The sequence below is a fragment of the Cervus canadensis genome, chromosome 14 (assembly GCF_019320065.1).
Source record: "Cervus canadensis isolate Bull #8, Minnesota chromosome 14, ASM1932006v1, whole genome shotgun sequence".
NCBI lineage: Eukaryota > Metazoa > Chordata > Mammalia > Artiodactyla > Cervidae > Cervus > Cervus canadensis.
The window spans coordinates 20,456,560-20,476,531 of NC_057399.1; the positions used below are offsets into that span (position 1 = coordinate 20,456,560).

The following is a 19,972-nucleotide window of genomic DNA, read 5'->3' on the forward strand; positions in this document are numbered from 1 at the left end:
TGTTGTGGAATCCCCTTTAGCCATTTTTGTTCCTTGTGCAGTAGAGATTCTCCTGAATTCTCATCGCATTCAACATTTCTCAGCCAGACAGTTCCTATGAAGTCTTTGTTAACTGCTCCTCACCTAATTCTTTTATGTTAGAGTAACCGTAACCCGACTACTCCTCTCCCTTCTGTCACTGATGACCACCTTCTGATTCCTCATACTGATCTACATTAACTCCACGGGGCAACCCCGACTTCTCATGGTTCACTGATGGTCTCATTTAACAAGGTGACAATAGTAAATAGTGTACTGGGTATGTTATTACCACTCCTTTTGATGTTGTTGAGGCAGCATCTTTAGCTATGGCTACTTTAACCGAACAGGCTGAATCATATGCTCTTATACAGGGTTGTACTTTAGCCAAGGACAAAACTGCCGCTATTTATATTGAGAGTAGAATTGCTTTCAGAGTAACTCATGGTTTTGGAATGTTGTGGAAGCAATGAAAATAAAACTTAAAATGCCCCCTATGTGTTAAGAATTAGTGAATATAATACTTTTTGCCTGTCACTTTAGCTATTACGGTTTTGGGGCTTCTCACTTGACTGTCTGGAAGCTAAAGGAAACCATCTTGTTGATATTTCTGCAAGGAATGCTGCTCTTAAAGGGACCGGTCACAGCCAAATTATATTTTATAATATCTTTTTCCAAATGATTTAGAAAAACTGGCTAGAAAGGTCCAACAGCTGGCCTCAGAAAAAGAAAAACAAGTTTGGAAATTCAACAGTTGTTAGTTGGATAAAAAGAGAAAGCTCTCGTTTGGACTGTATAATAAGCCAGTCCTACTGGAGATTCTGAAATTCCCACTCCCCACCACTGGTTACATGCATTAAACCTTCAGTCTATGATGAAATGATAGGCTTCATGAATCAGTATTAATGGGGAAATATTAACAAGGCCACAAAAAATATTTACCTTACTTGTCCTGCTTATGCAAACTACAACCCAGGGAAGCCTCTTCCTACTGTTCCCTGACATTTTAAACTGCCCAGACCACTTGAGGTCTGGCAAATGGATTACATAAAACTTCCTCTAATGGATGTAAATAAGCTTTCGCCATGGTCTGTATGTTTTCACATTGGATTGAAGCCTTCCCTTGCAGGCAGGCCACTGCCTTTTCTGTGACTAAAATAAATCCCTTTGGAAAAGATTATCCTTACCTGGGACTTATTGTTGAGGAACCTATTTTATTGGCCATGTACTTAGGTCTGCACTGTATGGCCAGTTTTACAACTTTTCACTTGCTTAACTACCCTCAGCCCTCTGGTTTAGTCTAATGCACTCATGACATTCTTAAGACTCAGTTGGCAAAATTTGTAGAGGTCCTCCCAATATCTTAGGGCTTCCCTGGTGGCTCAGATAGTAAAGAATCTGCTTGCAATGCAGGAGACCCAGATTCTGTCCCTGAGCCAGGAGGATTCCATGGAGAAGGGAATGGCTACCCACTTCAGTATTGCCTGGAAAATCCCACCGACAGAGGAGACTGGCGGGCTACAGTCCGTGGGGTTTCAAAGAGTTGGACGCGACTGAGCAACTGACACTTTCCAAATATCTTGGTCAAAAGCATCGAAATAAAAGACGCTTACTCCTTGGAAGGAAAGTTATGACCAACCTAGATAGCATATTAAAAAGCAGAAACATTACTTTGCCAACAAAGGTCCGTCTAGTCAAGGCTATGGTTTTTCCAGTAGTCATGTATGGATGTGAGAGTTGGACTATAAAGAAAGCTTAGTGCCAAAGAATTGATGCTTTTGAACTGTGTTGTTGGAGAAGACTTTGAGAGTCCCTTGGACTGCAAGGAGATCCAGCCAGTCCATCCTAAAGGAGATCAGTCCTGGGTGTTCATTGGAAGGACTGATGTTGAAGCTGAAACTCCAATACTTTGGCCCCCTGATGCAAAGAGCTGACTCATTTGAAAAGACCCTGATGCTGGGAAAGATTGAGGGCAGGAGGAGAAGGGGACAACAGAGGACAAGATGGTTGGATGGCGTCACTGACTCGATGGACATGGGTTTGGGTGAACTCCAGGAGTTGGTGATGGACAGGGAGGCCTGGCGTGCTGCGGTTCATGGGGTCGAAAGAGTCAGACACGACTGAGCAACTGAACTGAATTGGTACTTCTGAATCTCATATCCACCCCTTTTGAAACTCATAAACTCTCACCACTTGAGATAGTCATAGGATGTCCATTGCACTTGGCTTCTACTTCTTCTGACCCTCAACTGATAAAAAGAGGAAAACTCCAGTGTTGGAAGGGCCTAATTGCTTCTGTTAAAAAGAACCATGCTTTAGTAGAGCAATCTTTTCATGGTGTGGCCATGGATTACATCCAAACAGGCAATTTTGCAGAAAGAGAAACAAAGTTGCCAAGCCAAGCTGGGTATTGTATGTTCCTCAGACTTTATCTCCCCTGTTTTTTTGGTAAACATAAAGATGGGGGGATCCCATGGTAATCAGACCACCCTACTCAAGACAGGAAAACATATACTTGTGATTCCATAGTCTGCAGGATTAGTAGCTTCCCTGTTGATAAAAAAAAAAAAAATGAAAAAGGCTGCCATGTATCCATGTGCGTGTAGTGTCTCATTATTTCACAAGTGTAGCTCAGCCTCGATCTGGCGGAAAAAAACATCTTCTCCCTGCTGGGTGTTCTTACCCTGACCCTTTCACTATTAAGCCTCTTTTCAAATACCCAACTGGGGAGGCAACTTGAAAATATTATGCTGAATAAAATAAGTCAGTTACAAAAAGTCACGTTCTGTATTATTTATATAAAATGTTCAATAGGCAAATCTCTACAGGCAAGGTAAATTAGTGGTTGCTTAGGGCTGTGGGAAATTAGGAATAACTGCAGAAAGGGTACAGAGTTTTCTTTTGGGGGTGATGGAAATATTTTAAAATCAATTGTGATAGTTGCACAAGTCTCTCACTATACTAAAAATCATTGAACTGTATACTTTGTGTGGGTAGATGGTGTGGCATGTGAGTTATATCTCAACAAAGCTGTTATAAAGAAAAAAGAAACCCTGGTTGAATGAGAAGGTGACATTGTGTAGTGGTTAAGCACATAGATTTCAGTACTAGAGAGATTTGGTTTGAAATCCTGACCGTGCCATGCATTAGCAGTGTGACTTTGGGCGTGTCACCCTTTTTTTCATCTGTGAAGTGAGGGAAGTAATGGTATAGTGTCCCTCCCTATCTGCAGGAGATTGGTCCAGGACCTGACGTGAGTGCAAAATTCCATGGATGCTCAAGTCCCATAGTTAGCCCTTTAAATTGTGGTTCTGCATCTGTGGGTTTGGCCAACTGTGGATTGTGTAGTACTGTATTTATTGGAAAAAAAAAATAAAGGGGATGGTGCATTTGAAACTCTTAGCATGGTGCCTAGATATTGCAAGATCTCAGTAGGTATCTGTTTTTAAATGGTTTCTTTTCCCTTGGAATCTCTCAGCTCTTTGTGTATTAAGGACCTGAGAAGTATGACATTGATTGATGTAAACCTTCCCTACTGGATTATAAGCCTGCTGCAAACTCAGACTTCCTTCACTTGAGCTTATCTTAGCTTCCAGTATCAATTCTTAACACCCCAAAGGTATCTGTAGAATTGAATTGGATATGTTTGGCTTTTACAGTAGATTGGCTGCTTCTTGAGGGTCGGTTCCTTGACTTATATTTGTATGCTATAGGATCAATCTCAGTAATGGATATAAACAGGTCATTAGAAAATAAGAGTTGTTTTTATCATGAAGTTCTTTTAAGCAGCAGGCAAATAAAATTTCTAGTGCCTTTAGATGCTGTTGGCTGCTTCCTCAAACCCATTTCTTGCCTCCCTGTCTCCACTGGCTGTCAGTGTTGTGATTTTTGTGGGTTTTCAGGGGCGAATCTCGTTCAGCGTACGTCAGTCCTCATATTTCCATTCTCCTTGCCAGGGATCAGTTTAGGAAGGTGTTAGTGATGCATTCTGGCTGATGAGATGTGAAGGGAAGTCTGAGGAAGTTTTGCTTCCTCTTAAAAAGAGATAAACAAGAAGAAAGGCACCCTTTTCTGTCTCTGGTTGTTACAGCGTGGGATGATGATGTTGGGGATGGGCAGGCAACATGACCTCTGGGGAGGACAAGCTATGGAAGATAGGAGAGCACAATGGAAAGATTGTGGGTTTCTAATGAAGCATTGGCCACCGAAATAATAAATGCTACACTTCCAAACTTTGTATCATATACATAAATAAACCCCATATTTTGTGTCAGCCCCTTTGACATTTTTGTTTCTTGTTACTGAAATTTTCCTGATGAACTTTTCCACTTGCTATTCCCACTTCCCACTTAGGTAAATCCTGGAGCCAGGACCATTGATAGGAAGAGTAAAGGAATTGTAAACCAGGGGACCAAGGAAGCCATGAGGAATCAATAAATAACTAAGCAGGCATTACTCTCTATTTATTATCTGTGATTCATACCTCTCTTTCAACATGTAGAAGAGGTTCGTGCGTTCCACAGCTTATCACAACCTCACTTTTGTCATGGGAAAAAAAAAACCCCTGACAACTATTTGATCATAAATACAAGGTAAAATAAAGAACATATTTTCATAACAGTAAAAATATATACATCTTGTGGTCACAAGGGAGAAGCATGCATCTGGCCTTAAGTAAGCTTTGGCTGCTGTGGCTGAGAGTGACGTCAGCCAGTTAGGCAGGGAGGAGGACATAGGTGCTCTAACTAGGGAAGAGGAGAGGTCTTTGGTGAATAGGGAGAAATTGCCCCCATGTTGCAGGAGAAGGAATGCAGAGTAGCAAGCCAAAGGAAGAGGAGGACTTACTCAGGGCACCTGGTGAAGCACCTGCCTTGGTGGAGGAAGAGGGGGTGGTCTGGCCGCGTTTGGCACTTCTGGCAAAGATTGACTTCGGAGCAAGAGGCACAGTCTTCTGTGCAGTTCTCGCAGCCGCCGCTCCTCGCCGAGGGCCACGTGCCTTGGGGACAGGATGGGACGCAGGTCTGAGCCAGCAGATAGGTGCCTGGAGTCCCAGGGAAGAAGACAGGTTAGATGATCATCAGGTGTCTGCAACAGTACACACCCCCAAGCAGAGAATTGACACTCCCAACAGCTTTCTTAACTGCTCTGGAGATGCAGGTTTGATCACTGGGTTGGGAAGATCCCCTAGAGAAGGAAATGACAACCCACTGCAGTATCTTGCCTGGAAAATCCCATGAACATAAGAACCTGGCGGGCTATAAACTATGGGGTCAGATACAATTTAGCAACTAAACAGCAACAACAAAGACCCAAGTATCCGGAACACTTATTTCAGGATTACCAAAACATCTTTTAGTGATGACTGAGTTTTCCAAGATGAGTTAAGGCTTGTTTCTTTGACTTTCCTATTGATGCTGCTGTGGGTAACCCGGGGCTTCCCTTTGCCCAAGTGATCTGTCTGGTAAGACCTTTGTCTTCCCGGTGTGAGGCAGTTATGTATACACAGTTGAATGGAGTCTGCTCTGCTTCTTAAAGCATATGTGTTGGGACATTGACACAGTAGCAACGCTTGCACCCAATTCCACCTTTAATGGACAGTCCATCTATTTAGTTTTAATTGAAAAAAATCAGATGCATCATCATTAAAACAACCCAGAAATCACCCTCAACTCCAAAATTCCAAGAAAATTGTCAGTTTTTTTTTGTTGTTGTTGACTCTTATGTGTTGTAAAAGTAGAATCGTGGCAGATTGCACATTCTAACATAATGATCACTTTAATGGGAGTATAACATTTTTAGTTTCTAATGTGCCATGTTGATAAACTGTCACCTTAATTCAGGGAAGTTATTTCTGACTTGATTTTATAGATGATGAAGCCGTTAATTTGTTGAGCTGTTGTGCTTTTTTTTCCCTCGCCTAAATTCAGTACCAAAAATGAAGAAAAATACCTGGTAGACGTTTCATCCCCATGTAGATTCTCTATCTTAGTTCTTTTGTTTCAGCTAATGCACTTTAAAAGAACAATGGAACCTCTAGAAATGTCGGGCAGCCAGAGACCCTAGCAAACTCTGTGGCCAAATTGATCACTGACTTAATCGTGCTTTGGATAAGAACCATTTCTTTTCTTTTTTGTTCTGGTCCCTTGAAAACTAGTTTTTATTATGGGGCAGTGTTTGGGTCCCTGTGTTTCTCCAGAGCTCCTGCTGTGACAGCAGCGTGTGGTGGGACCGTATCACGAGATGCTGAGCAATGACTGGCTTGGCGTGGCCACTGCTTCCTCCTGTAACGTGCCACACTCACCTTTTGGACATGAAGTGCACAGGGTTGCCGATCCATGGCAGGTTTTACAAGAAGAATGACATGACTGGTGTCTTCTCAAAAGGTCTGTGTAAGGAAGGAAACAAGAAGTCTGCCTCTTTTGAATAGGTGCATAACATTGTTGGGAAAATCTCATGAGTAATCTCATTTCCCTTTTCACCCTAAATAGACCCTTCAACTTGATAGCAGTTAAATGTTGGCACCACCCATTGCCTGCCAAGTGGACTTCATTTATTTTATTTTCCTTACTCCTTCATTGACAATGGAAGTCAAGCCTTTCTTTGCAAATTTCCAGTGACAGGATAGCCTTAAATATAGGGGGATATTTGAACTAACAGATGTTACTTATTTTATATTTTGTAAATGTGTGGTTGTGTGTATGTGTGCTGGAGTTTTTGTGTCACAGGTAATCACTTATTTCTCCAAGATTCTTTGATGATCACTTTTCTTTACTCCAAGATGATAGCTGAGAATTCATTGTGCCCCCTCTTTTTTTTTTTTCCTTTAGGACCAGATTTCATAAACTGGTCAGTGTTTGGGTCTCTGTTCTTCATAGTAGCCACTGTGGGATGCAGCCTAAATTGATCTTTTAAATTTGTCCAAAATCATCATTAAACATCAGTAGCCATCGGAGAGCTTGCTGGCAGGTCAGTGACAGGAAGGTCATCCCAGGTTAATAAGCCATTAATCTGAGAAACATGTGAGCTGCTTCTCCTTTCTTCCCCCACAACCATTCACTGGGCAGGTTTTGTCAGGAAGGCAGCGGCAACTCAACGGGATAGTTGTGTAACAAAGAAAACAGCCTCAGTGACGTCACTCACTCAGGACACACAGAGATCTTGACTAACTTCCAGTAATTGCTCAGGAATCAGCACGACTCATACAGAAAAAGAAGTTCTAGCTCAGAACATGTCACACAAACGACCCTGAAGTTCAGTCAGAGGTTATTGTCGGCATCTTACCATCCCCGCCTCTTCCTTCCTCCCCCTTTTCCTCCTTTCCTCCCTCTCTTCCTCCCTCTCTTCCTGCCTCTCTTGCCTGTCACTTCCTTCCTTCTCTTCCCGAGAGTCTGGCAGAGTCTGGTCACACCTGCCTTCAGGTCCCAGGTGTGCTTTTTCTGGGTAGGGTAACCATGGATACAGTAATTAAACTCTTTGAGTCTTACAATACTGTCCACATCTCTAAAATGAGAGTAAGTGATTCTTCCCTTACAGGACTCTAGTGAAAGCTGAGTAAGACAACGTGTAAAGTATGCACACACAGTGTCTCAGTAAATGGTGGCTCCTGCTGCTTCATTTCTTCGTTTGTTATCATTCCACCCCATTTCTCAGGCTGCTGTTTTATTTCCCGTTCTCTTTCCTCTGTTCCATGCTTGGGGTGGTACCAGGAGCCAGTATCTTGGTTCCTCTGATGGCACTCATAGTCAATACACTGCTGAGCCTTGCTGCAGAGAAGGCTTGATAGGTAAGTGGGCAATAGATAGCCAGAGATAGAGCTCTGTGGACATAAACGATTGTCCATGCTGCCATGCTGAGTGGCAATTTCTTTCCAACTGTGAGAGAAAATTTTGTACTGGTTTTCTAGTAGACCGATGAACTAATGTTGGGGAGTTCTGTTAAGAGTTCAGCTAGCCAGGGCAGAGCAATGCTAGTCCCTGGATTTTCACAGAAGTGATGATGATGGGTGTGTTTACTAACCTTATTGTAATCTTTTTGCAGTATACACATGTATTAAGTCATCATTTTATACATGATAAACCTATATAATGTTGTATGTCAGTTACATCTCAATTAAGGTGGGAGAAAAAGGTGCTTACTTGATGAGAGCAGTTATTCAAGGAGTAATAACTAAATATTCATCTGATATTGATCACCTTGAAGATCTTTATACATCCAGGCCATGGGTTGATTTTGTTTTGATTTTATCATTTTTGTGCTAAAATGTTATATTTTTAAAAGCTGGACGTTTTAATTAATTTTCTCAAATTTAAAAAATATAAAGTATATATTTATACACAGTATACATATGTTTATAATTACACATACATATCTCACATTCTGATAGCTTGATATATCACTCCAATACACTTGGTATAAAATTCTGTAATGTCCTCACATCTCGACTAGAGGGTGCTCTGCACACACCATTAGCAGTCAGGCTTGGGCAATGGATAAAGATCCCCAGTGAGAGTTCTTTTATCAGAAAAGATTAGATCTCAACACGTAAAATTTTTGACCTTGATCGGTTTCTCTTTTTTCTATTCCATAAATTCTAGACTGAACAGGACCTCACCCCCTCCCCTGCAAAAAAAAAAAATCACCTTGACCAAGAAAATATAATGTACATCCTTCAAATATGACTAATAAAGTATGGATTCTTCTTAAATTTTTTAGGTTAAAGAAGCAATACTCCCAGGTTCAAAATGTAGACAAGGTGTGTACTGTGAAGTCTCTCTTACCATCCCCCTCCACCCTTTTTATACAAACTATTGACAGTGTTTATCATGTTGCCTTTTTTTTTTTTTTTGTAGTTCTGTATTTTGGAGACCATTGTTTATCAGTATGTAAAGACTCTCATTCTTTTTGATGGCTCCATAGTATCCCACTGTGTGGCTCTGTCATATTTTTTTCCCTACTCTTGTTGATAGCTGTTTAGTTTTTTCCAACCTTTGTTATTTCAAACAAGGCTGCAGTGACTAGGAAGGCAAAAGTTGCTTTTCTTAAAGATCTGCAAGGACAGAGGCTTTTCTTGATAACTTTTCTCAAGAATAACCACTTTGTGCCTCCGGAATGTCCTTATATGTTCTTGAAGTCTCCACTGCTGAAATTCCTCCCAGTCTTTCCCTTTGGATACCCACTTATATTTTAATCGGAGGTCCCATCCTCTCTCCGTTTTTCTCATGACTTCTGCATCCCTGCTTGTTCCTCACTGCCTGATTTCTTGGGTTGGTTTTTACATCACAGAGACTCTCCTGATACGCTTGATCATCTTGTCCTCCCTATTTCCCTGTTACCTCTTTTGATTTGAAACTTCCACCTTCGTTGCTCCTGCAGCAGGCTCTTCACCAAAGATGGGCTTGCAGTGGACACAGGTACTTTTTTTATTAAAAAAGAAAAAAATGTTTTATTTTTTTAATGCAAAAAGGATGAAGAAGATAAAGTTTGCCCCTTAATCTTACCATTCAGAAATGTCTGCTGTGTATACTTTGGCGTTTAGATTTCCCATCTTTGTATTGAATGCATGAGTGTAATTACATATGTGTATATATATGTAATCATTGACATCTTCTGCATATATAGTACTGATCTTACATTTTTCATTAATGTAATGAATCTTATAGGAATTTTGCCATGAAAATCCTTTGTAAAAATATTTTTTTGATTGGTGTTTCTGCATGAATCTTAATTCACTTAATGTTTTTCTTCATTACATTTTTAGATTGCTCTCTTCTTTTTTTAGATTATAACTAAAAGTGCTGTCAACATCTTTGTACACATCCTTGGTTAAGTCAGGACTCAACTTGGCTATTAGGCATCCCAGCTGACTGTCATTTGCACTTCTTTCTGGGACTTTTTTTTTTTTTAAGCAAACCTGTATTACTCCTTAGGCCTCCAAATTGCTTTATTTCATAAGCTCAAGAAGGCAGTTTTGAAAGTAAACTAGTGTTTCGTGGGTTGAAACAGGATTAGGTTAAAGGGTTAGAGAATAGATTGACGTTTTTTGCGCCATACTATGTGCTGGGAGTTTTATATGTATTCTTCCATTTAATTCTCAAAATGATCTTGTATGAGACATTTCATATTCTCATTTTACAGGTGAGAAAACAGGCTCGGAGAGGATGAATATCTTGCTCACAGTCACAGAGCTGGTAAAGAATAGAGCCAGGAATTGAATTCCGGTGTGCCGAATTCTAAACTCTATCTTCGTTAGAGAGAGGTTTTAGCAATTCATTTAGTTTCAAAATAGTTTGGTAGAGGTCAAGGCAGTGATGTACTGGTAAAATGGTTCTTTGGAAAACAAAACAGCAACAAAGACTTGATTTGTCATGTTTACCAATTTCAGTGGTGTAAATATTCCCGCCATAGCTGATTTCAAGCTACCAATTGTTTAATAATCCACTCATAAAATTCCTGGATGTTTAATAATCAGTGTAAGCAGATACACATGGCTCCTCCGTATCATTAGGCCAAAAGTTCACTTAGCTGCCCAGCCGTGAGTTTCTGCACTCTGAGTTATGATTGATTAGTTAAGAAAAAATTGGGTCCTCAGTTGTAAGTGAGGCAACTATACACAAAGTTCTTCTAAAAAAAAAAATCAGATTCTTATGGTTTTTTAAAAAAAATTGTCTGAAGTTCACTTACTATGAAGTAACATATCTCCCCACTGTTGAGAACTTTTTTTTCACACATGTGTGACTTCCAGGGTTTGTAACTGACTCTGGGATTTTGGCCTTTCTCTGAGCATAGGAATTAAAATCAAAAGACAGACTAGTGATAAATTGTTAGGATGTGGTCAAAGATAAAAATTTAATTTACCATGTCTGTGCTTTGTAGATTAGACTACCATCAGAATATGTAATTAGAACCTGCTACAAACATGGTTTTAATCAATGATGGAAATAGGTGGGTAGGGGAAATGTGCAGGAATTATTCTGAGGACTTTCCAGCACCACCAGGGGGGAAACCACTTAAGAAAACCCAAATGATTTAACAGTAATAAACTGTTTCCATTCCCAACAATGGTTTTAGGAAACCAGCTGAAGCTATCGTTTTCTTTCAAAGCCTGTGGCCTGCCACACCTGAGCATTCCCACTGACAGTGGGTCTGCTGATGTCACTGGCAAAAGTCCGTTTGACATTGGTCGTTACCACACAGGGACATTGGACTAAATAGTCCTCACAAATATATTAGTGACTGAGACAGGCAGTCTGGGGATGATCTATGCTTTTGTGCAGGGACCTTTTGGTGGCAGGAAGAACCTTTGGAGATGACTTAGTCTTGGCTGAGGATTTTCCAGCTGTGGTCTGATGTGTAGGTAAATCTCCATCTTGGACCAGGGTAGGAGGCATTCTTGCTCAGTGGGTAATTTTTTTTTTAAAGATTTATTTATTTAACGTTTTGGGGGCTATGATGGGTCTTCGTTGCTGCACTTGGGCATTCCCTAGTTGGGCTGAGCAGGGGCTGCTCTTCATTGTGGTGACCAGACTTCTCACCGCGGCGGCTTCTCTCGTGGCGGAGCTCGGGCTCCAGGCACGTGGGCTTCAGGAGTCACAGCGTGTGGGCCCAGCTGTGGCTCACGGGTTTAGTTACTGTGCAGCACGTGGGATTGTGGGATCTTCCTGGGCCAGGGCTTGAACCGGTGTCCCCTGCATTGCAAGGTGCATTCTTAAGCACTGGACCACCAGGGGAGCCCTCAAAGGGTTTTGACAGAGGGTGATGACCTGTCGTCATCAGCCCTCTCATTATGAGTAGCCACCTTATTAAAAGAGAAGTCCAGTGGACTCTAGTTGGATTTTTATTTCAAGGCATTTCTCCAACACATGCTGACAGAGACAATGGGATGGCTTTAGCTTTTGGATGTAAGCGTGATCTTATTGTTTCCACTGGCAGTAGTGTGGTTGAAGAAATGGGACTAAGTTTGTCCCACTTGCTTTGTCCTGCCTGTATCTGAGTCTGTGTTTGAAACCACAAAAACAACACAACCCCTCGCTGGTACCACCTGGCAGGCTCCGTTCTCTCATGAGCTCTCTGGCTGGTCTGGGCTCCCTCTGAGTTGACCAAGGATGACTGCAGTCTTCTTTCTATCATCTTAAACGTGGGGCTAATAGTGCTTATTCTCTGGAATCCTCTACTCTCCTACTACAACCTCAGCCTTGTTTCTTAAGGAAAAGAAATCAAGAGAAAAATGTAGGCATTGGTTTACATACACTCAGGGCCTTGTGGAGTACGTTGCCATTTACCGTCCATTTCAGTGGTGCCCAAACCATGCTGCGGAAGCTGAGCTGTGGCCTCACCTCGCTCAGTGAAGACACGGTTTTTTCTCATTGTTTGTAGTCTGCATGAATGTCTTATTCCCTGGGTTATAGGTGTGGAAAAGCTCTGCTATGTCACTGACTTTATTGCTCTTGTCCGGCCATGAGAAACAGTCTCATCTGCTTTGTGAATCCCGCATTAGTGCTGTCTCCCCAAATGGACTAATTCCTTTCTCTCTTCACAAATATTGCATTTTGATAGTAGAAGAGGCAGAGGGGTAGATGTGGTGCCTCGCAAAGCGGGGAGCAGTGAAGCCTTGATTTCTGCTTGCAGAGTGCGTAGTCCAGTTGAAAGGGATGTGTAATCATTTGGGGAATCGAGTCTGCTCTGGCTCTTGGCTCCCTGAACCTTTTCATCATCTGGACGCCAGATAAAATACAGATGTTCTGAGCTAGAAACACAGCGCAGACTATTTTCCTCTTGGCTCGCACCGCCTCTTAAATGCCTGCATGCCAGACAAACTCGTTTTCAGCATTTTGGTTCAGCTATAATTCACGGAAGATATCCCAATCTGGAATGAATGATTTTCTTCCCAGCTCTGTCTCTGAAATCAGCCCGCATTCTTGGTGGCCTCTGGCCGCTGGGTTTGTGATGATGTCTGAGATGCTCTTGCGTTAAGTCACGTAGGCGACACTGTCATTGTAGACAGCAGCTGTGGACATCCTTCCTCTGAGACTTAGCAAGAGGCTTTTCTCCTGCCCCAGATCATCCCTCCCTCCAGCTCTTACAAGACTCATCCCAAGCAGACCTGCTTTTAGCTGCTGCTGCTTCTGCACTGAAATGACCTTTTTAAACAAATCCTTGCCTTGAAATCAAGACAGAGAGCATCTCTTGTTTTCATCGGCGTCTCTGCATGGAATGTGAGTCAGAGTTTTCCAGCAGGAGGAGGATTTTGTTTTTTAACCACCTCAGACATGGAGAGGCCACTGCAAGGTTGTAATTACCTTACCAGGAAGCCCATGACCAAGCCTTCAGGGTCTGGCGGCCACTTCTGAAGACTCAGGTGGGAATGAATACATGTAGGTCTTTCCTGTTAAGACTCCAAGCTCCCACACTTTTTCTCCCTCCTGCCCCCTCTCAAGCCCACCTGCTTCCCGCATCTGCAACTAGAGAGGGTAAATTTTAAAAGGTAAGCTTGAATGATGGCAAGTTCTAATAATCCAGCCAGAAAGACCAGCCATTTCAGCTGAAGTTCCCATGCTTTACAGTGATTCTTTTTTGTCTAGGGTCTTCTCAGCTGGCACAGTGATAAGGAATCCCCCTGGCCGTGCAATAGATACAAGAGACCTGGGTTTGATCCCTGGGTCAGGAAGATTCCCTGAAGTAGGAAATAGCAAACCACTCCAGTATTCTTGCCTGGAAAATTCCGTGGACAAAGGAGCCTGGTGGGATACAGCCCATGGAGTCTCAAAGAGTCAGACACTACTTACTGACTAAGCACTTCCTTGTCTAACTGGACAAGCTGTCCCACTAGTGGTTTTCTTTTCTCTTTTTAATAAAGAGATATGTGAATGTCATCAAAGCTATTCTGAAATCTTTGAGAGAGTGGTAGTCATTTCTCTCTCTCTTTGTGTGTTCCGCAGCCCACTCCACCCAGCTGGAAACCCAAGTGGCCAGATCAGCTGTCAGTTGCCCTTTGGTGTTTGCTCCCCTCCTGACCAAGGGCTTCCCAGGTGACTCAGTGGTAAAGAATCCGCCTGCAATTCAAGAGATGTGGGTTTCATCCCTGGGTGGGGAAGATCCCCTGGGGGAGGAAATGGCAACCCACTCCAGTATTCTTGCCTGGGAAATCCCACAGAGGAGCCTGGTGGGCTACAGTCCATGGGGTCACAAGGACTCAGACACAACTGAGGGACTAAACAGCAGCAGCTCCTGACCAAATGCCAGCCACACCCTCCTGCCCTTTCTTGTGGGGAGCATCACAAAGGCTCCGGGATGCCATACTTTTGTTTCACTGCCTAGCCTGCATCTCTTGGGTGTCCTGAAAGCAAGGCTTTGGGAGTTGGGGGAAGGGGGAGGAGACAGCTGGACACCTGCGGTCCCTCTTGGGGGACACATACCATTCCAGAAGCTGCCTTCCTCCTGGGTCTGGGCGTGACGCACACATGTCCCCCGCAGCAGCTGCAGGCCTTCTTGGCAACTGCTGCATTGGTCGTGGCCAAGGCCGGTGCAGGTTTCGCAGGCTTGGTGGCAGGGCTCACAGATTCCCATCTCTGGGTCACTGTAGAAGCCAGGGCCACAGTTCCTCACGCAGCTGCCCCCTACGTGAGAACATAAGACAGGAAGCCTGAAGTGGAGCCTGGCTGGCTGGGTCAGGTGCTCTGCACAGCGCCAAGTTCTAAACAGGCCAAAGGGAGGCTGAGGAACATTTTTTAATCTTTAAAGAAACCGTGATGACATTCGCATATTTCAACCCAAGAATCGTGTCTTAATAAATCCAACACTTTAAGTCCTCTTTCAACTGAAAATTTAAGTTGGCTATCAAGGGTTGGGAGTACAAAGACTTTTATGTTCTCAAGACCTTGAAAAATTGCAGATAAAATGATCTCCACACATACAGAGCCCCTGAAGGTCATTGTGTCTGCCCTTCTGTCTCTCCCAGTTGGAAGACACAGTGTATTTCCTTCCCAACCATTCATTTCCATCAAAGTCAATGAATTGACTTAAATCTAAGACTAAAAGATCTTATTTAACTTTTACAGTGCAGGGAATATAGAACATGAATAAAGTCTCAAGGAAAGAGTCATGTTCTGAATGTTCCAGGTGACTTCAGTTCCAAAGCATTTATTTCTCTTCAGTGTCTGTCCCTCCCCTCCACTCACTCTGCTTTCCGTCAGCTTGGAGATGCTTGAGAGTAATTAGTGAAGTAGGAATTATGCTTCAGGAATAGAAGCAGAAGGAAGTAGTCCTGACTAATGTTTATTTTCAAACCAAAGTAAAATTCCTGCTTGGACAAGAGGCACAGGAAGACTCTAAAACCCATCAGACTAGCTCTCTTGTCTCTGAATAGAGCCCTGGGGCCTTGTTCTCACTTTGTACCGGGCCTGTTTTCAAGCTTGGGGCTTCCCTGGTGGCTCAGAGGGGTAAAGAATCTGCCTGCAATGCAGGAGACCCGGGTTCAATCCCTGGATTGGGAAGATCCCCTAGAGAAGGGAATGGCAACCCACTCCAGTATTTTTGCCTGGAGGATTCCATGGACAGAGGAGCCTGGTGGGCTACCATCCATAGGGTCACAAAGAGTTGGACACGACTGAGCAACTATTTTCAGGCTTACCCAAGAGGAAGAAGCCCTCTTCACACCAGTAACACTCATTGTGGTCACAGTTGCCACAGTTGGTATCACACGCTTTGCATTCAAATTCTTCCCTGTAGGTCTTCTCAGGACAGGTTTTATAACAGTGGTGTTTGAACCTGGGGAGATAAGATACAGTTTCTTCCATGAGCTATGTTAAAATATTACTATTTCTCTTTATCACTATAATTTAATCTCCTTATATGTCTACACATCATTTCTTTTGAAGTTATAATCTTTTCTCCCTTAATAACTTAAAATATAAGTGGCATACACATTACATTAGTTCCAGGTGTACAACATAATAATTCAGTATTTGTATATATTGCAAAATGGTCACCACAGTAAGTCAAGTTAACATCTGTTATCATGGTTTCAGAATTTTTTTTTCTTGTGATAGGAACTTTCAGGATCTATTCTCTTAGCAATTTTCAAATATTGTGCATCATGAAATTTTTTATTGAGGAATAGTTGATGTACAATATTATATGTTTCAAGTGTACCACATAGTGATTCATAAATTTTAAAGATATTACATTTATAGTTATAAAATATTAGCTATATTTCCCATGTGTACAATGCATTCTTGTAAATTATTTTATACATATATCACATATCATTTTTAAATTGAGGTCTAGTTAATTTACTTTGTTGTGCTTCAAGTATACAGCAAAGTGATTCAGTATATTTGTATATATATACACACACATATATCTTCTCCTTTAGATTCAGTTTTATATTTATATTTTTTTTAAGATTCCTTTTCATTATAGGTTATTACAAGGTGTTGAGTAGAGTTCCCTTGGCTATATAGTAGGTCCTTGTTTTCTATTTTATATATAGTAGTGTGTGTGTGTGTGTGTGTGTGTGTGTGTGTGTGTGTGTGTGTGTGTGTGTGTGTGTGTGTGTGTGTGTGTGTGTGTGTGTGTGTGTGTGTGTGTGTGTTTGCAGTCCCTCAGTCATGTCTGACTCTTTGCAGCCCCATGGATTGTAGCCCGCCAGGCTCCTCTGTCCATGGATTCTCCAGGCAAGAATACTGGAGTGGGTTGCCGCTTCCTCCTATAGGGGAACTTCCCAACCCAGGGATCAGAACTGTGTCTCTTGCATCACTTGTATTGGCAGGCAGGTTCTTTACTACTAGCACCACCTGGGAAGACCCTATATACAGTAATTTGTGTATGTTAAGGCAAAACTCCTAATTTATCTCTCCCTCTGTATTACACATTGTTTTTAACAGGTGTCCATATTTGGGTTCAAGGGAGAAAACTTGGTCTGTTGTGGGTGTGTGTGTCATTAATCACTTCCCTCTAAACTTCAAGGACCCTTTATTGGGACTGCAGGGAGGGGCCTAGGAAGAAGGAGAAGGGTACATTCATTCATGGAGTACTGATTATGTGTCAGGTATTAGCTCACTTAAACCTCTGCACAATCCCCATATGGTAGCTGTTCAGTTCAGTTCAGTTCAGTCGCTCAGTCGTGTCTGACTCTTTGCGACCCCATGAACCACAGCACGCCAGGCCTCCCTGTCCATCACCAACTCCCAGAGTTTATCCAAACCCATGTCCATTGAGTCGGTGATGCCATCCAACCATCTCATCCTCTGTTGTCCCCTTCTCCTCCTGCCCTCAATCTTTCCCAGCATCAGGGTCTTTTCAAATGAGTCAGCTCTTCGCATCAGGGGCCAAAGTATTGGAGTTTCAGCTTCAGCATCAGTCCCTCCAATGAACACCCAGGACTGATCTCCTTTAGGATGGACTGGTTGGATCTCCTTGCAGTCCAAGGGACTCTCAAGAGTCTTCTCCAACACCACAGTTCAAAAGCATCAATTCTTCGGCACTCAGCTTTCTTTATAGTCCAACTCTCACATCCATACATGACCACTGGAAAAACCATAGCCTTGACTAGACGGACCTTTGTTGGCAAAGTAATGTTTCTGCTTTTCAATATGCTGTCTAGGTTGTTCATAACTTTCCTTCCAAGGAGTAAGCGTCTTTTAATTTCATGGCTGCAATCACCATGTGCAGTGATTTTGGAGCCCAGAAAAATAAAGTCAGCCACTGTTTCCACTGTTTCCCCACCTATTTGCCATGAAATGATGGGACCAGATGCCATGATCTTAGTTTTCTGAATGTTGAGCTTTAAGCCAACTTTTTCACTCTCCTCTTTCACTTTCGTCAAGAGGCTCTTTAGTTCTTCTTCACTTTCTGCCATAAGGGTGGTGTCCTCTGCATTCCTGAAGTTATTGATATTTCTCCCGGCAATCTTGATTCCAGCTTGTGCTTCCTCCATCCCAGCGTTTCTCATGATGTAGCTGTTACATATCTTTAATTTCCAGATAAGGGAACTGTAATTCCCTTATCTGGAAAGGTTAGTGATTTTCAGGGTTAAGTGCTCAAAATCACATAGGTAAGAGGGGGGACTGGGATTCTACCCAAGGTCTGTTTGAATAGACAACTTGTGTGCTTTTGTCACCTGGCACTTGCCAGGTCTGAAATAGGTCAGTGTTGAGTTCAAGTAGTCTCATGAGTCCATGATGTCTATTACCAGGTTATTGATATTACCAGTGAAGTGCCCAAGCTTTTCTGTGCATATCATTTTATATAGATCATTTCTTATTCTCGTTCTATGGTAAAACGTTGTAATTCAGACTCCATTGAGGTTCATTTGAAGGGGGAGTGGAATGAAGTTGACCTTTGATCTCTGGTGAATTTCACACTGTCATAAAATATCACAGGGAAGCTTTGTATTTCTTCCTTAACGACATCTATTGTGCAGTGTTTAATTAGCTGTATTAGAAATGACTGCACGTCCTAAAGGGCTATAATATGTATTTCTGGAAACAAATGTCTGAAATTTTATGCTTAGTGATGCTGGCTGTGTTCTTTCAGTGTATTTGTGTCTCAAGGGGTTTTATGAAATGCGTTCGTTAGTGTTCAGTGCTGAAGTGGAGAGGTGCCCTCCAAAGTCCAACAGAGGAAACGGCTCTCAGGTGACAGAGGAGGTAGGTGTAGGTGAAGGGGTGTGTTCTGGTATCAGAGTGAAGAAGACAGGCAGGGTAGAGCTAGGCTGGAGGGGTGGTGGTGGTTCTTTAGTCACTAAGTTGTGTCCAACTGTTTTGTGACTCCATGGACTATAGCCCTCTAGACTCATCTGTCCATGAGATTCTTCCCAGGCAAGAATACTGGAATGGGTTACCATTTGCTTCAGGGGATCTTCCCTACCCAGGGGTTGAACCCATGTCTCCTGCATCGCAGGTGAATTCTTTACCATCTGAGCCACCAGGCAAGAACCAGGGTGGAGGGATGGAGAGCTGTAATAGGGACAAAGAGAATTACTCACCTGCTACTGCATGGTTGCTATTTTTTTTTTATTTGAGTCTGAGTTCTCCTTCCTTGGCTCCTAGAGAAACGTTTTGTACCTCCAACCATGTGACCTTGCCACGAAATGCTTGCATTTCTGCTCTTCGTGTCTGCTGCGGGTTTGTGTCATGGACCACACGCCAGTTATGAATGTGCTGACAAAGGATTGGCTGCTCATTGAGTGTCATCTGGTCTACCTTACAGTAATCAAGTCTAGGGGCCTCTTCTCCACCCCCTCCCCTATTTAAATGGGACAGTAATTTAAATCATTCAGTCAGGAGGATGTAGAGACATAGTCAATGTAGAGAATATTAGGCAATTCTGGAGAAGTTGAATTAAAACCATAAGTTTAAGTAATGCTGAGGTTAATAGATTATTTTTAGTATGTCTCAGCTTGTTGGGTTTCCCTTCTCTCCCATTGTCCTCACCCCTTTTAACCTCTTTCTACCCACCACCACATTTTGAGTTCTTGGAATCTGATGGAGGAGAAAGGCCAGGTGTTGACAGGAGGAGTCAGCCCACCAAAGTGGAGGCAACCCAAACATAGACCACCCCAAGGAGCCTTGTCTCCCTTCTTTTCTTAGTTTTTCTTCCAAGACAGGCACCAATGTATCCTGGAAGGGAGACAAGAATAGGAGGGGGAGGTGATACTGAGACATAACATCCTTGATTTGTGGATTTGTATCAGAGAACTTTGGGGGTGATGGTGATCTGCGTTTCATTTAACCTAGTGGTCTTCATCTCTCATTGCCTGTAGGGGGATTAAGAGCTTAACAAACACCTGGCTTTATCCTGGACTGTCTGACTGCCCTTTAGAACGAGGTCTCCATGCAGACATTTGGAAATGACTTGCTTGGGGTCGACTGTATTATTAAAGTCTGTCCATAAACAGCAAGGTCTGAATCTTGGTAACCCATGGCAAGATTCCTAGACACCAGTGTCAGGCTGGGTG

General features: G+C 42.6%; 1 protein-coding gene across 2 annotated transcripts in view; it reads right to left on the reverse strand.

Annotated features, from left to right (window-relative positions):
• PCSK5 (proprotein convertase subtilisin/kexin type 5) overlaps window positions 1-19,972 on the reverse strand; it is a 496,629-nt gene that overhangs the window by 29,146 nt on the left and 447,511 nt on the right. Inside the window, exons 26-30 of one of the 2 annotated variants that reach the window (XM_043487116.1) lie at window positions 15,644-15,780; window positions 14,430-14,630; window positions 9,351-9,431; window positions 6,320-6,403; window positions 4,864-5,059 (exon numbers count right to left, since the gene is read on the reverse strand). In XM_043487116.1, coding sequence (XP_043343051.1) covers window positions 4,864-5,059; window positions 6,320-6,403; window positions 9,351-9,431; window positions 14,430-14,630; window positions 15,644-15,780 — 699 coding nt within the window. The remainder of the gene's footprint in view (window positions 1-4,863; window positions 5,060-6,319; window positions 6,404-9,350; window positions 9,432-14,429; window positions 14,631-15,643; window positions 15,781-19,972) is intronic. The other variant, XM_043487117.1, reaches the window with a different exon arrangement.